This window comes from Daucus carota, chromosome 5 (genome assembly GCF_001625215.2).
Source record: "Daucus carota subsp. sativus chromosome 5, DH1 v3.0, whole genome shotgun sequence".
In the NCBI taxonomy this organism is placed as follows: domain Eukaryota; kingdom Viridiplantae; phylum Streptophyta; class Magnoliopsida; order Apiales; family Apiaceae; genus Daucus; species Daucus carota.
The window spans coordinates 46,830,880-46,846,109 of NC_030385.2; the positions used below are offsets into that span (position 1 = coordinate 46,830,880).

The 15,230-nt window shown below is 33.9% G+C and overlaps 1 protein-coding gene and 1 long non-coding RNA gene across 4 annotated transcripts; both read left to right on the forward strand.

The window, feature by feature from the left end:
• Positions 1-139: 139 nt before the first annotated feature.
• On the forward strand, positions 140-6,057 carry LOC108220020 (uncharacterized). Of its 3 annotated transcripts, none has more exons than XM_017393653.2 (18): positions 141-419; positions 701-818; positions 906-1,093; positions 1,178-1,285; positions 1,412-1,476; positions 1,848-1,953; positions 2,370-2,453; positions 2,782-2,928; positions 3,074-3,202; positions 3,697-3,764; positions 4,032-4,065; positions 4,155-4,239; positions 4,517-4,584; positions 4,665-4,778; positions 4,886-4,921; positions 5,082-5,168; positions 5,503-5,594; positions 5,747-6,057. In XM_017393653.2, the coding sequence occupies exons 1-18, from the start codon at positions 276-278 to the stop codon at positions 5,865-5,867; spliced, it is 1,794 nt and encodes a 597-aa protein (XP_017249142.1). In that variant the 5' UTR covers positions 141-275; the 3' UTR covers positions 5,868-6,057. The 3 variants fall into 3 exon arrangements, 2 of the variants coding, with proteins under 2 accessions (XP_017249142.1, XP_063950685.1); XM_064094615.1 differs by having other exon boundaries at positions 284-419; positions 681-818; XR_010292505.1 differs by lacking the exon at positions 5,747-6,057 and having other exon boundaries at positions 140-419; positions 4,886-4,964; positions 5,503-5,555.
• A 4,056-nt stretch (positions 6,058-10,113) lies between these two features.
• LOC108222271 (uncharacterized) lies at positions 10,114-10,801 on the forward strand. Its single transcript, XR_001806936.2, has 2 exons — positions 10,114-10,272; positions 10,432-10,801. It is a non-coding gene; the product is annotated as an uncharacterized LOC108222271 (long non-coding RNA).
• The last annotated feature ends 4,429 nt before the right edge of the window (positions 10,802-15,230 follow it).

A 15,230-nucleotide genomic window follows, 5' to 3' on the forward strand; every position in this document is an offset into this window, starting at 1 on the left:
GATTATTATCGAAAAATTATTATTATGCTACTTGTAAGTTTTAAAAATTTAGTTGTCAACATATTTTCGTTATAATAAGTCATAATTATCCAGATGGATATTAAATTTGAATTCATAAATTTAGTGTTGGAATGGATAGTAGTGCTTAACGTGTCCAATATTCGTACGCATGTTTCGACACAGTGACATCCTCTTATGATAATACCCTGTTTCCCCAGAAAAAGACCATCAATATTCATTGTAATTAACAAATTTAATTTGAATTATCATTCATCATGTTGCTAAATCATCAGCTTCAGCGATGCTCGTTCATCACAAATGGTGGTTTTCAGTACAAATCACTTGCCACTTCACCTCAATGTCACAAGAGACCAACCATCTTTGCTGTGCAAGCCAAAGCCATTCCTTCAAGAACCCAAGTAATCATTTCTTCTGATTCTTTATTTAAATTTCTTTGATTGCATGGTGATATCTTTGTTTTTGTTTTGCATAAGCGGAAATTTAAATACTCACGCACCCGAGGCCCGGAACTTGAACCACTTGTTTCTAGTTTAGTTTATACTTGTTAAGTCATGTTTATTATATTTTGACATTCCCGGTCGCTCAAAAGCCCATTTTTGGGTCGGAGAGACTTTTTATCGCGATCGTTATATTTCTGACAATGCTTGACTAGTGATTAGTTATTTCTAATGGTGTATAGAGGATAATGGAGAGTATACCTGTCAATGGAGAAGTTGGAGGCGCTGGCGGGGCTTATTCGTATAATGCCTTGAAGAGATTGGATAAGCTATGGTCTGGTATTTGCTCTGCTCAGGAAGGTAAAAAACTTAGTACTAGTAATCTATCTTTGATATTATATAATGCTAGATGATGGTTGGTTTATGTGAATTATATATGTGTTTCAGTTGTTGATGAGCCTAAGCAAGTAGTTTCACGAATTCCGGGTTTGTTTAGCCAGTCTGATCTAGCTGACAAGGAAGTTGATACATTTGATGTGGTAGTTTGTGGTGGGACTTTGGGAATTTTCATTGCCACGGCATTGAGCTCCAAAGGCCTTCGAGTAGGCATTGTGGAGAAGAATGTACTTAAAGGGGTATAATGTAGTGAGAATATGTGACAAATTAACAAGAACTGGATGTTATGTAAGATGGTTGATTTTTTCGTACTTACTGATCAGAGAGAACAAGACTGGAATATATCGAGGAAAGAGATGCTGGAACTTGTAGAAGTTGGCATTCTTGAAGAGGAAGATATTGAACATGCTACATCTGCAACTTTTAATCCTGTATGTTCTTTACGGTGTCTGAGCTTAGCCAATTGCATATTCAGCATTATACTCCTCTATTTTTTTTGTCTGAAATATATGGTATTAGTTTATATATTATAGTTGTTTTTCTGGTTAATTTCTCAGAACAGATGCGGATTTGAGGGGAAGGGGGAGATTTGGGTCGAGAACATTCTCAACCTTGGTGTTTCGTAAGTCAACCATATGTCATGCCTTTTTGTGCTTTATTTGCTATAGTGCCAACGTTTGTGCCAATTATTTCTACCAAGGCTCTCTTTCATCCATTGTTTTTTCGTCAATTCATCTTTAAAGTTCCCTCATACGATATAAAGTTCAGAATATGATCCAGCATGAGTTTTGCTACATAAGCTTGAAACATGATATATAGCCCAATGTTCACGTTGGGCGCAGGAGAATCTTTTATTTTTTTTCTTAGAGGAATCTTGACTGCTCCCTTTGTAAATAATTATGTGATCAGTGTTTTGCAACTTCACATATTCCCATGTTTCAGGAAATATTACCTCAACTACAGTACTTAACTTCTCTCTCCATGTCATTACAGGCCTTCCAAGCTTATTGAGAAAATGAAGACACGTTTTAACTCATTTGATGGAGTAATCTTAGAAGGTCTTGGCGTTTCCAGCATATGTGTTTATGATGATGCAGCTGTAAGTTACTTCCACCTACAGAACATAGACCTTAACGATGGAGAGTTATAAAGCCATGCAAATATAGCCGAAAGCCTTGTTCCAGTTCTTAATAAGTTACATGAATCCAAAGTTTTCAGATTACAGCATGAAATAATGATGTATCTGTATTAGTATAGTCTGAATATTTAAGGAGAAATTACAGTTATTTACATAAAATTCATCAAAACTTGGGAAGTCAAAATTGGTACTACAATAAATTTCCTATTATACAAATGTTTAATGTTACCCATTAATTAAAATAATAAGTTAAAGTACTGCCCTTCTTTGTTCCTTTATTTTAAGTACTTGTGATTTAGATCTTTAGGATAATGATGTGAGATATTTGTTAATAATAACTGTAGTTTCATAATGTAATTGATAACTTTTTATCACAGATTTTGCAATTAGACAGTGGGAAGAGGTTGTCATCACGTCTCGTTATTGATGCGATGGGGAACTTTTCCCCAGTTGTAAAGCAGGTTAGTATTGTTAATTCTTGCTTGCTTAGAATTTTCTTCTTTTCGCTTAAGACTGTCATTTTGTCATTGATAATGAGTGTAGACTAGAGGCTTGTCATTTTTTCCATGTACAGGAAGCTTGCACATGTATCTAGTTGATGTTTCTTTTTAGTTCTTTTAAGTTAGTATTTAGGAGTACCTATTTTAGTTGGAGTGTAGACTGCAGTTGTTTTGATCATTGTGTTGTGTGCACCAACCATGCACGTCTATATGTTGAGGTTGACTGTTAGGTTTTTTTTTGCACGTTTACATCTGTTAAAACTTTTTGGATAACATATGATCTCTAAAGATTAGAGGGGGGAGAAAGCCGGATGGTTTCTGCCTTGTTGTTGGTTCCTGTTGTCGCGGTTTCAAGGATAACAAGACAAGTGATGTTATATATAGCAGCGCTGAAGTAATGCAGGTTGGGGAGTCACAAGTGCAGTATTTCTGGGAGGTAATATTCTACTATAATATATGGTTTTTTGATCTATTCACAGGGGTTCTCAACTGATTTCCCCTTAAAAGTGTAATTATTTACAATAAAAGAACTTCTAATCTTTTATGTTAATTTATTTTTTCACTCACAAAAACAATATCAGGCCTTCCCTGCTGGTTCAGGTCTCATGGACCGAACTACTTACATGTTTACCTACGTTGACCCTCAACCTGGATCCCCAAAGCTGGAAGAATTATTAGAAGACTACTGGAATCTAATGCCAGATTATCAGGTCATATCTTACATCACTCTTCTAAATAATTGGTTTTATCTAATTTTTTCATTATATTATATTTATTTACTAATGTGGAATGTAAATATTCAGGCAGAACTCATTGGATGAAAAAAACCTAAGCCTGGCCTTCTAAAAAACTTTATCCTAGTAGCCAGTATAGTTTTAGAGTATGAATAAGTAGATTCAAATTGATGCGTTCAAAAAAAAAAGTAGATTCAAATTGATGGGAAGGTATCTGCCTTCTATGCTTATGTTAGTTAACTATCTTCAACATACAAAAATGTTGTTTTCTGTTATCCTATAATTTACATTTGATAAACACATTATTCTCGCTTAATACACATGAAAATTTCCTTCTGAATTAAGATTGTTCTTTTTCCTTTTGATTGACGAAATAAAAGAAATAGAGTACCAGGAAACCTTGTAATTTGGACTTCAGAGTCTTGTGATGCTTAATTGAGATGGTTTAACAATGCGGGTGTTATCTACAGGGGGTGTCTCTTGATGATCTGGAGATTTTAAGAGTCATATATGGGATTTTCCCTACATACCGTGACAGGTGAATGCATTTTTTTTACATTTTATAAAACCTATCTTTTCTAAATATGTCTATGGACAAGCTATGCTATAATGTCAGTTATCATCCTCTCCTTAAAAAGTTAAAATTATTTGAATCATATGTGCTCAAGTACATTTGCAATAGTTCCGAGTGTTAAATTTCTTACAATAGTAATGTAGTCTATAAAATATAGATGAACTTTAGATTCTAGCTGTCGCCTGAATCTGACATATTCCCATTTTTACATTTGGGGACATTGACTTGCAGCCCATTGCCATCAGCTTTTGATCGTATTTTACAGGTTTAATATACTACACACTCCAAAGCCTCTGCTTCTATTGACTCACTTGCTATATGGCTTGCACAAACCTTATACATTACTTTGTGCAGTTTGGTGATGCAAGTGGCATACAGTCCCCAGTTTCCTTTGGTGGTTTTGGAAGCTTGACCAGGCATCTTGGTAGACTAACAAATGGTATATAATTCTGCAACGATATTGCATAGATTCATAATGTTTTCCCAACATCTCCCATGTATTTGAAGTATAAATCAGTAACTATACTTCACGGCTAGATCCTTCACTCAGCCTACTGGTATTGAAGTCTCTGCATGGATTAAGGATTCGCAGACGTGTCAACCATGCTAGTTTTGGATCAAATGTTTCAGGATATTCATTTTAGTATTTTACTAATCTTGCCTGAACCTTGGCATAGCATGATGGCAGTTTGTTTATTTATTCTATGAAAATGTAGGGATATATGAAGCAATCTCTGGCAACCTTCTGGACTCAGACAACCTTTCCCTCTTAAACCCATATATGGTCTGTCTGTCCTATATTTTTATATTATCAAATAATTTAGATCCCTCTAGTTATGCCTTCAACTAAAATTTAATCTGCAGCCCAACTTGAGTGCATCTTGGTTGTTTCAAAGAGCAATGTCAGCAAGAAAAGAGTCCTCAGTTTCACCTGATTTCATCAATCAGCTTCTTTGTGTTAACTTTCAGAGTATGCAGGTAACATGTGACACAACATCATTTTTACGTTAAAAGCTGAAAAGTGTTTATACTTAAACTAATATCACTCTTTTACCTGTGCTTTTAAAATATATGCACTTCACCAGAGGCTAGGGGATCCAGTGCTTAAACCATTCCTTCAGGTCACTAATCTTTTCATGAACTTTTGTCTTTGCTCTTCTTGTTGTAAGAACTTCTGCTTTTAGCTGTCTCATGTATAAATATATCCAGTTCTCTCCTCTATTGACATCTTCTGCTAATCATCGACTACATTGTGATTTGTGAATGTGTGATACTGAACAGGATGTTATACAGTTTGGCCCTCTTGTGAAGACATTAGGGCTGGTCATGCTGACCAAGCCTCAACTTCTTCCATCAATATTTAGACAGGTAATAATTTTGTAAACCTTATCTTTTCTATTTTGCTTGTTTGATTACCCCAGATAAATGATTTTTAAATGGATATAATGTGTCTTTTTGGTATGGAGTCGAACCATAGGTTTACTATTGTAATAAATTTTACAGGATTTATGTGAATCCTCTGTTGAACATAATTCATCCAGGCTATTTAGGTCGATGCTTTAAATCCTATCAAGAAAAGTCCATTGTATTGCGTTGTCTATATTACGATATCTTGATCCTGTCAAGAAAAGTCCTGTCTGCGTCTATGATATTTTAAATCTCCAGAATATAATGCTTATAAACATTTTGCTATATGTTTCAGGTTGGCATCCCAGTGCTTCTCGACTGGTTTGGTCATTTCACAATGCTGGGATACTACACATTTTTGTCAGTTTTTATTGACCCAATTATTAGGTAATTATCTGCAGACTGCAGGCACTGACATTCCTTCTTAAGTTGTGTGGAACAGAGGATTGAACTTCATATACCTTAATTTCCCCACCAAAAGAAAAAATTAGCGAATCCTAGTGCTTAGTAGATGTCTAATGAGTATCATGTTTTGACAGTCCGTCGATAGGTACACTTCCAGACAAAACAAGGTTTAAATGGAAGCGCCAACTTGAGGCTTGGAAATATGGAGCTGGTTTAGACTACACAATGAGTGCCTCTGAGGAACGAAACCACTGATGAAACAATAAAGATGGAAAAGATCTCGCTACTAGCTAGCTTTGTCTTGCAAATCGAAGGAGGAGAGAAATAGAATTTCCTGTAGTATAGCTCTCATACAAAGTAAATACTTGATTCCTGCAGGTTGAAGGATGATTTTTTATATATATATCATAGTAAATGAGTTGAGATATAGAGGTTTGTCTTTGTAGTTTGTACATTGATTGATCATCTATATACAAGTTTCTTGATATAACAATGTTTCTGCTATGTCAAAACAGTACTGATACTTGAAACTAAAATATCGAAAGATGACTTAGTAGAGACTGCTATACGGATTTTGAGATCTCATGTGTGGTCAGTGGCCGCCACCACGAATAGAAAAGGCCCGGGGCTGGGTTAGTCTCTTACTAAATCCGCCACTATTGATATCGAGGCACTACTGCTAAAACGAAGTCAAAAAGAGAAGGGACAGGAAAAGGGGAAGAATAATTAGAAAGCAGCACGCATATAAAGCAAGTGGGATTACTGTGCACAGCATTGACGCTCACTCCATCGAAATCCCCTAGTCTACATGACACTCGATGGATGATCGTTTCTGCGGTGCTTGTTACAGAGGGAAATACACTCTCTTTATGTCAACTAACACATGATCATTATTAAGTATGTCAAACTAAGCATACTCACAATGGAGAAGTTTCAATAGAACCACTTAACTCTCTAGTTGAGTTAGTTCCGTAATTAGGTGCCCAGAAAATATATTGTAACAATCATCTGTCGGACATGAACCACAACAAAAAGTCGGGCCTTGCAGTTTCACCTGCAGTACCTGCATGTGTTCTAGATTACCTAGCTGTTAGAACCTTAATTCCAAGTCACACAAACAAAATATACAGTACCCCAAAAACTAGAACTCAATCAGAATATTTTTAAGGTTTTGATTACATAGTCAACTTCAGGTGCATATATAAACTTATCTGACTATCTAGTATCTACATATGCACAGTCTCTCTAGCAAAATGGTAATTCAAAGTCTGAAAGTGAACAGACAACAATAACTATAAAAATCAATGATTCACTAAATTGGAGTAATCTCAAGCATGGTTGGTAAAGGCTGTCAAACCCGACCAATCTCCCGTAACCGACCATTGTCATCGGTCGGTTATGAGACCACAACCGACTGATTCCTACCTTAACCGATCATTTTGGACGGTCGGTTTTGTCCTCTTTTCTCGTAGTATCTCACCGTATCATTATATATCGGTATATATACAAATGAAATGCAGGAAACTAATGGTGTGTACGTGCAAGTCTCCCCGAATTTTGAACGCTATCGTCGCTTGTTGTGCAGTGGATTCGATCCAGTCGGGACCTTCCGCTTATCAACATCAAAATCTTTAGTCGTATCATTTACAGGACGATGAGGACCAAACACTTGTTCTTCTTGTTGATGATCAACGCTTTCCGCTGCGCTGCTAAAGAGCTGCCCTCCACTCCTCACGCAAATCAGACAAAATAGGAAGAGAAGCAACAACTTAAAGCCACCCATGCTTGTTTGTTTTCTTGTTTGACACTGATATATATGTGTGTGAATTTATTGTGGAGGAAAAACAAGGTTGTGTGCAAATAGGTAGATTGGACTTTACTGTGGAGGTGTGTACGTGGGGCATCATATTCATACGTTTTGTATATGCATGGTTGGCCAAGTAATAAAGTGGAAACCGATTGTTGCTGCTTGCATGGCCGTCAGATCTTTCTAAGATAATGACCATTAACACGTATTTATAAGGGAAAGATTACGGTTGATATTTCGAACGATTATTATTTGGGAACCGAAGAAGGATAGTTGATATTTCGGATGATTATTATTTAGGAACCGAAGAAAGATAGTTGATATTTCGGATGATTATTATTTGGAAATCGAAGAAAAATGTTTATCAGTTATTTTGAGAAAATATTTTTAAATATCGAGAATGATAAATGTATGTTCTGATAAATATCGAGGATGAATGAAAGTAGTCGAAACTGAGAGGAGAAGGAAGATTAGCTTTAGTTGGGGCGGTGAGCTTAGCGTAAAGGCCAAGTCCTTTTGTGTGTGGAGATTAAAGGGGGAGCAAACTCAAAACCTACCCTTTTACGCTTTTAACGCAATCTTGGTAAAATCTAGAACCCATAATATAAGTACTCCCTCAGTCCTTCTGTCCAACAGATTCTTTACGTTATTTTTGACATGCACTTTAAGAATCCTATAAAATATACTTATATTATATATTTATTTTTAAAAAAAAAATCTGGAAAAAAATTTTGACGTTTAAACTTTTATTCAAAAAAGAAAAACATTATTGAACTATACTTTATAAGAGTTTTAAAATGCGTGCAAACAGTGAACGTAAACATCCTACTGGGACGGAGTTAGTAATATAGCGGAAGAGCGACAAAATCTAGATTGTGGCTAATTCCAGGCATTGAAATTGTGAAAGTCAAATGCTGCTGTACTTACTCCACTAGTGCCGTTGAAATTAGCAAATGTTGAAACAGTTACAGTTTTTGCCAGAGATTGGCAAGAGGCCATGGAACCTGTGTTAAGACTTATAGGAAAATGCATGAGGACAGAACTGTTTATAGATTTTTGTATATTGGAGAGGTTTAATTAAAATGGCCTCTGTATCCCTATCAACCACCCCCCTTAAAATATTTCCATCAATGTCAACTATGTAACATGAATTTATGGTTTTTCTATTAAAAAACCATGTCTGTGTTCTTACTGACAGCTCCGGCAAGCATTATTTAGGTATTACAATTATTGAACAGCGAAAAATATCTTTAGGTTAAATGATGCATGATGGTTCTAACCTGAATGTTGTTTTAAATCTCATAATTACTCCGTTTGGGAATTAAGATTTGACTTAAAATTTTGAATCAAAAAACATGTTTGGATAGTTTAAAGAATTTGGATTTGGATTTTATTTCAAATCCAAAACATTCAAATACTAACTGAATTTTGAGAATTTGAAATGACAACTCGAATAATTGAAATTCTCATTTGAAATGAAATTAGTGTTCTCAAATGCAATCTTAATGCATTCGCAGTTCATGGACTACACGCGCTGGACTTTACTTTTAATGGGCCTGAACCTGAAGAGTTGGGGAGTTTAATCTGAATCATATCTGAAGTTGGGCTTTATGCTCCTCATTCCTGAACTTGAGCGCCCGGGCTCTCAAAAGGGAAAACCCTAATATTTTATATGTAATATTTGGTCAAAATTTGATATATTTAATCAAAAAAAAATCTAGTATAGAAAATATGGGGTGAAAGGAGCAAATAATTTGTTAAAGATTTTACCGCTACTACTTTTTAATATTTCATGATTTGAAAAGATCTATAAGATCCTACCTAGATACTAATTTTTTAACGATGTTTTAAAAAAATTGGATTGCAAATTTTTTAAAATCCCGCACATGTCACTAAAATCCAACCACATTCATCACACACATATGAATTTATGAAATCTAAAATAATAAATAATCTTTCTACCATGTGCTCGTGTGCATACATTAACCACTACTAATTGATTGTACTAAATTTTTGTGCATGCAACAATCATTATTATTAAAAAAATATTAGAATTAATAAAAATCTTCCACATAACCAAAAATTGATTGTTATCGTATGTCCATAAATATACGATAGGGCTGACTATAATCGTTGCCTTAATTGGAGCTGTAAAATATTACGTAAAATCTGTTGTACATTGATTGTATTGATATATTGATTGGTTATAATTTAAAAACGATATATTGTTAGATTATTATAATAAAATATATCAATTTAATATGATAATAAATTATGTGTAATCTTACTACAAATTTTAAAAATAATATTTTTAACTATGTAATTAAAATACTTTAACATACAAATAAAATAAAAATAAAAAGCAGACATTCAAGAAGCACGGAAATATATAAATTCTCTATTAAATACTCGTAGATCAGGTTGAGAATAAAAACGTCCAACCGAATTAAAATGCAAAATCTCGTACATGTCGCTAAATTCCGGCCACGTGCATTAGATACAGCTGTCTTTTTGAAAATCTTAACTCAAAAGCACAAAAAGACAAGAAAATACAGTTGGGACTTGGTAAATGAAAAAGCGCGTGACTCACACTGCCCAAAATGGGCCTGGGTTAAGTACAAAACACCCTAATTTCTTCCCGTGTTCTCACTCGCTCCTCAACTATAAAACCCCCCTCCCCCCACCATACAAAACACATCTCACTTTGTAACTTTCTTTTACAAAATCCCCTAGAATTCTCTCTCGTTTTACTCCTGCTATGTGTCTAGTCCATCATTATTTTCTTTAAGATTGTCTTGAACTCCGATACCATGTTAAGTAAAAATAACAACTCCCCGCATCCTCTATTTGAGGGTATATACATCGACTCTTAAATTTCTGAGTTTTGTTTTTGTATCTATAAATCTTACAGTGGATTTGACTAATTTTACAGTTTTGTTTTATGTATGATTGTTTATGAAATGTTAGCCATGTATTTTATTTATTTATTCTAAACTGGTTTTCTCCGTGCAGATTCGAGCATGGCTGATGATAATGAGCTTGTCAGCAGAAAGAAAGAACAGAATTCCCATATTAATGTGGGAAGTATGTGTGGGAAGAGGAGCGGAAAAAGCTGTAGAGCCACCTGATCGATCTGAGAAGAGGAGCGGAAAAAGCTGTAGAGCCACCTGATCGATCTGATTGTGCTTGAGAAGCACGAGGAGTCTCCGAATATGATTTTGTAATCACCACCTATTCAATCGTAGAAGATGAATATCGAAAAAATGTGATACACAAGTTCCAGTAGTGCTTGTATAGGTTTGAAATTATTAAACTAGCAGAAGATGTAACATGTTTATTAATATAAAAATATATTGTAATAATTAAATGTTGGTTCTTTGTATTTTGTACTTTTGTATTCTATATACTTGTTTTGTTGAAAATGCATTTCGTTTGTTATTGAGGACAGCTTTTCTCTATTTTATTATTCAGAATATTCTGTGTATTTGTTCTTTGTGTAAAAAAATATTATAAAGGCAAATATGGCTTATAAGTTTAAATCTGAAGAGAAGTTAAAAATCATACTCATTTCAGTGGATTAATTTTTGTAAAAAAAAATTGACTATATAGAAATATATAAGACCACTTTTAAAAATAATAAGTAATTATTTATTACAATATAAATAAATTTTATACTAATAAGTTGTAAAGTTCAAAAAAAATTATTCAAATACATAAATTAAAATTTCTTTCTGCTATAAATTAATTTTATTTTATAATCAGTTATTTAAGCACCAAAATTATCAGTGTGTTTTAAATTATCGATAGGATTTATAAGCAGATGACGAAAATAAAAGATCCCAAAGAAAGGGGAGCGCCAGAATAAAGATAAAATGGAAATCTATACCGTTGTTCGTGCAACACCCATTAATTCTACACTAGTATATGATATTGTCCGTTATTGATCATGACTAAACTCGCTTGAGTTTATTTTTGAATTTCTCCCAAAAGCCTCGTACTAACAGAGTTGTATTATTAGAGGTGTTCTGACTGTTGTTGATAACTCCTAACAATTTTTCTTCTCACACGGACTTGACACATGACGAATAGTGTTCCTCATACTCAAAATCCATTTGACTATCTTCCAGGTCCATACCGAAAGGCCCACTTGTCTTATACTTAAGCATATCCAGGATAGCACCGGTTCGACAAATGTTGAATACAACCTCTCATATTCGAAATCCGTTTGACTATTTAGACCCATATCGAAAGGCCCACTTGTCTCATACTTAAACCTCTCCTAGATAGCCCAAGAGCTTTTTCCTGACCCGTTCGTCAGAGATCGTTAACAACTGTTAACATATGACTCACATATTATATGCACAAATTTCATTCTGAATTCATCCTTAAAAGTCACGTATTACAAGAATAAAGTTGTTTTAACTCTCAGAAAACTAGCGGTATGGGATTAGAATTAGGAATCGAATTACGGAAGTATGGGATTAAGGTATCAATTCTGATATCATGTATTTGATATTAGAACGGATGATATCATGCTAACTCTGAGTTAAGGTGTTACGCAACCAACATGGATGAGGTCACAAAGCCTTTGACACAATTTAGTGGATGGTTTCTATTTTTTGTTACAGGCAAAATAACACGATAGAGGTTGTTCTTTCCTAGTAATCTTCGTACAATTGGGCTTTAAGTGGCACTCTACAAAATTGTGTTGGAGAACTTTACTCTCTGGTAAGATTTATGGTAGATGAGTTATCTTATATGGTACACAACTCAATTTATGGGTATTTATATCTAACTTATTTTGTGGTTCCTCTGGCCCGGATCCTTTATCCTCTAGATTAATCCTTATTCTTACTACTTGTTTAAGGATTGTGATTGCCAGACGCTTGATTTCCAGAAAGATATGTTAATGTACTTGTAATACTCCACCACTTCATAATCCTCTTGTCAATCAATCAATTTAGGGGTGTGCATGGTGCGGTTTGGTGCGGTTCCGGACATTAACCGTTACCAAACCGATGAATGCGGTTCGGTTCGGTTAATCATCATTAACCGTAACCGCACCAATTAAAACGGTTTTTCGGTTGCGGTTAACCATTAGTCGGTTGCGGTTTTTTTTCGGTTTTTCCACTATTATTTATTACTCTTGTGCATAATGATTTTTTTAAAAAAAATATAAAATTTTCATGAACATGTACAATATGTTCGGTTACTATTTACTATTGTTTCTATATGAGGATATAAGAAACATTACATACTTTCATCTAAAAAATCTTAATACACAATAAAAACTAAAACATACATATTTTGATAAGAAATTAGATGTGAAGTTTAAATATTTGAGTGCCTGGTTATTTAAGTGACTTAGCAAGTATGCAAGTACGGGTCTGTGGAAGAAGAACCTCTATATAAAATTAGATGTGAAGTTTAAAAATGACTAAGGTGCTTTATTACTATTATTAATATATATATAAATATATTTATATATATATATTTCGGTTCGGTTAATTTCGGTGCGGTTTTAACATAAAACCGAAAATAAAACCGCACCACTAATTTCGGTTTTTTATCTCGGTTATTTTCGGTTTTATTTGCGGTTTGGTTTTTTTCGGTGTGGTTTTTCGGTTTTTTTTAGGTTTTTTTGCGGTTTCGGTTTTTTCTGCTCGCCCCTAAATCAATTTGCCTCCAAATTCACAGCTTAACAACGTCAATATAATTGATAATCTCATGACAAAGCTGCTAGTTTCGGAAATTGCAAGCCATTTCTTAGTGTTCAATTCAGCTCCCAATGTTGAATCTGGTTTGCCAAGAACATGTTTATGATACATGCACCACAGTGCAAAGTTATTTCTGAGCATAAACACAATATTTTTGCGCCTTTAATAAATGCACTTCATATAATTAGTACATAAAAAGTTGATATATACATATATAGATGCTAGAATATGGTAAGATTGATATAATTTGGATGGCACATAGTTTTCTTTATTGGCGACATCTGGCTATCTGAGCAGGTCCCAGGTCTTTCCCAGTTATAATGACTTCTTCACATATTTAAAAGCCGAAGAAAAGATAGTAGAACATAGTAGTCTTTTTAAAATTTTATATTTTAGAAAAAAAATGTACACATAAACAATACAGTGCTGCTATCTTCTTTGTATGTCTTTAAATGTGTGTAGAAGTCAAAGTACAAATCGTGAGATGAAGCAACTATGTTTTTTCTTTATATGTGGTTAGAGTTCTATTTAAGTTACCTAAATATTTTTTGGGTCTTAAGATTGCTAAATCTGGTTTTGATGATTATAGCTATAATTTTTTAAAATTTTTTCCCTTCATATTGCTAATTTTTAAAAAAGTGTGCTAATGTGTCACCCCTCCCACCATACTTATAAACTATCATGTTGCTTCACCTGCACAATGCGACGAAGGCTTGCTTTGCAAGGTTTCACACTTATTGCTTGTTTTGCACACTTTTAAGAACCAGGTCAGTGGACTTAAAATTAATGACATGTCTATTGACCGTTTCACGGGGCGTGGTAAATATTTTTGTGCATTCTATGTGGGGCACATTTTTTTAGGCACTTTTGCTAATCATATCATGTATTTTGATTTGAGGATGTACTCAAAAATTTCATGCAAATTTCATGTGACTTCTCAAATCATGTGTTACAGCAATATCATGGCACCTCTGCCAGGCTGAGCATGTCCAATAAAAATGGCAAGGACATGCTCGGCCTGGAGGTGCCATGATATTGCTGCAACACATGATTCGAGAAGTTTACTTCTTACACGTACTAAGAGCAACTCTATTTTTCCTTTTAAGTCATATTTCAACAAAACTAACACAAAAAATTGCTCCAACACTCTCCTTATGTCTCCCTACAAATTTAGGAGCCTAAAAACCTTCCTCTTTATTGAGGAGCATGAAATGCCTCCGAAACCAATTTTATATTAGTATATACTACTTCCTTCTCATGTAGTCAACCTTCATTAACATATATTGTCTATAATCATAATTTTGAAAAGAAGTAGAGACAAGTTGAGGAGGATTGTTGGAGTTTGGTGGTGATAATGACTAAAGAGTCTGTATAATAATCATATAGTTAGGAGTTTGTCGAGCAACTCTTGGAGTTGCTCTAAAGCGTGTAGATCTGGTGATCTTGCCCTCCCTCCTAAAATGGTAACTTCAATACTTTCCTATATTTTAAGGCACCAGCCAAGATATGCATATCTACTTCATGATTATGTTATATGCAATGTCGTTTGCATGATTATGTTATATGCAATGTTGTTTTCGTTGTCAGTTCATGTTAAGATTTCATTAGAATTGTTAAGATTTTATTGTAAAATCATACAACCAGATTTTAATGAATTTTAAATAATTATTGAATACAATCATATTATACTCGTAATTGTGGATCATGATTAAGTACCTTTCAAATTTTAGATCTAATTTAATAAATTAATTGGATATCCCATAGTCTTATATTTTTGTATTGCGAATTGAATCAAATTTCATGAATAAAAATATTATGAAAAATTTGAATTGAATACACATCCTAATTATTATGAACAATTATAATAAACGATTAGTTAGAGATTTTACCGTCTCTGCTTTTTAATATTTTAGGACTTACAAAAGATATATAAGATCCTAACCAGATACTAATTTTTCAAATATATTTTCAGATATGATTGTAAAATTTTTGAAATCTCTCACATATCACTAAAATCCAACCACATTCATGTACGAATAATGTACGTATTTCAAAAAAAAAATCCATATTTTTTTACTAAATTAATGATGTAAC

Excerpts from the sequence above, each read along its gene's own strand:
- LOC108220020 (XM_017393653.2), top strand. The coding sequence starts at position 276 with ATGTTGCTAAATCATCAGCTTCAGCGATGCTCGTTCATCACAAATGGT. Across the intron at positions 819-905 it reads TATTTGCTCTGCTCAGGAAG|TTGTTGATGAGCCTAAGCAA; the intron begins GTAAAAAACTTA and ends TATGTGTTTCAG. Across the intron at positions 4,779-4,885 it reads TTAACTTTCAGAGTATGCAG|AGGCTAGGGGATCCAGTGCT; the intron begins GTAACATGTGAC and ends GCACTTCACCAG.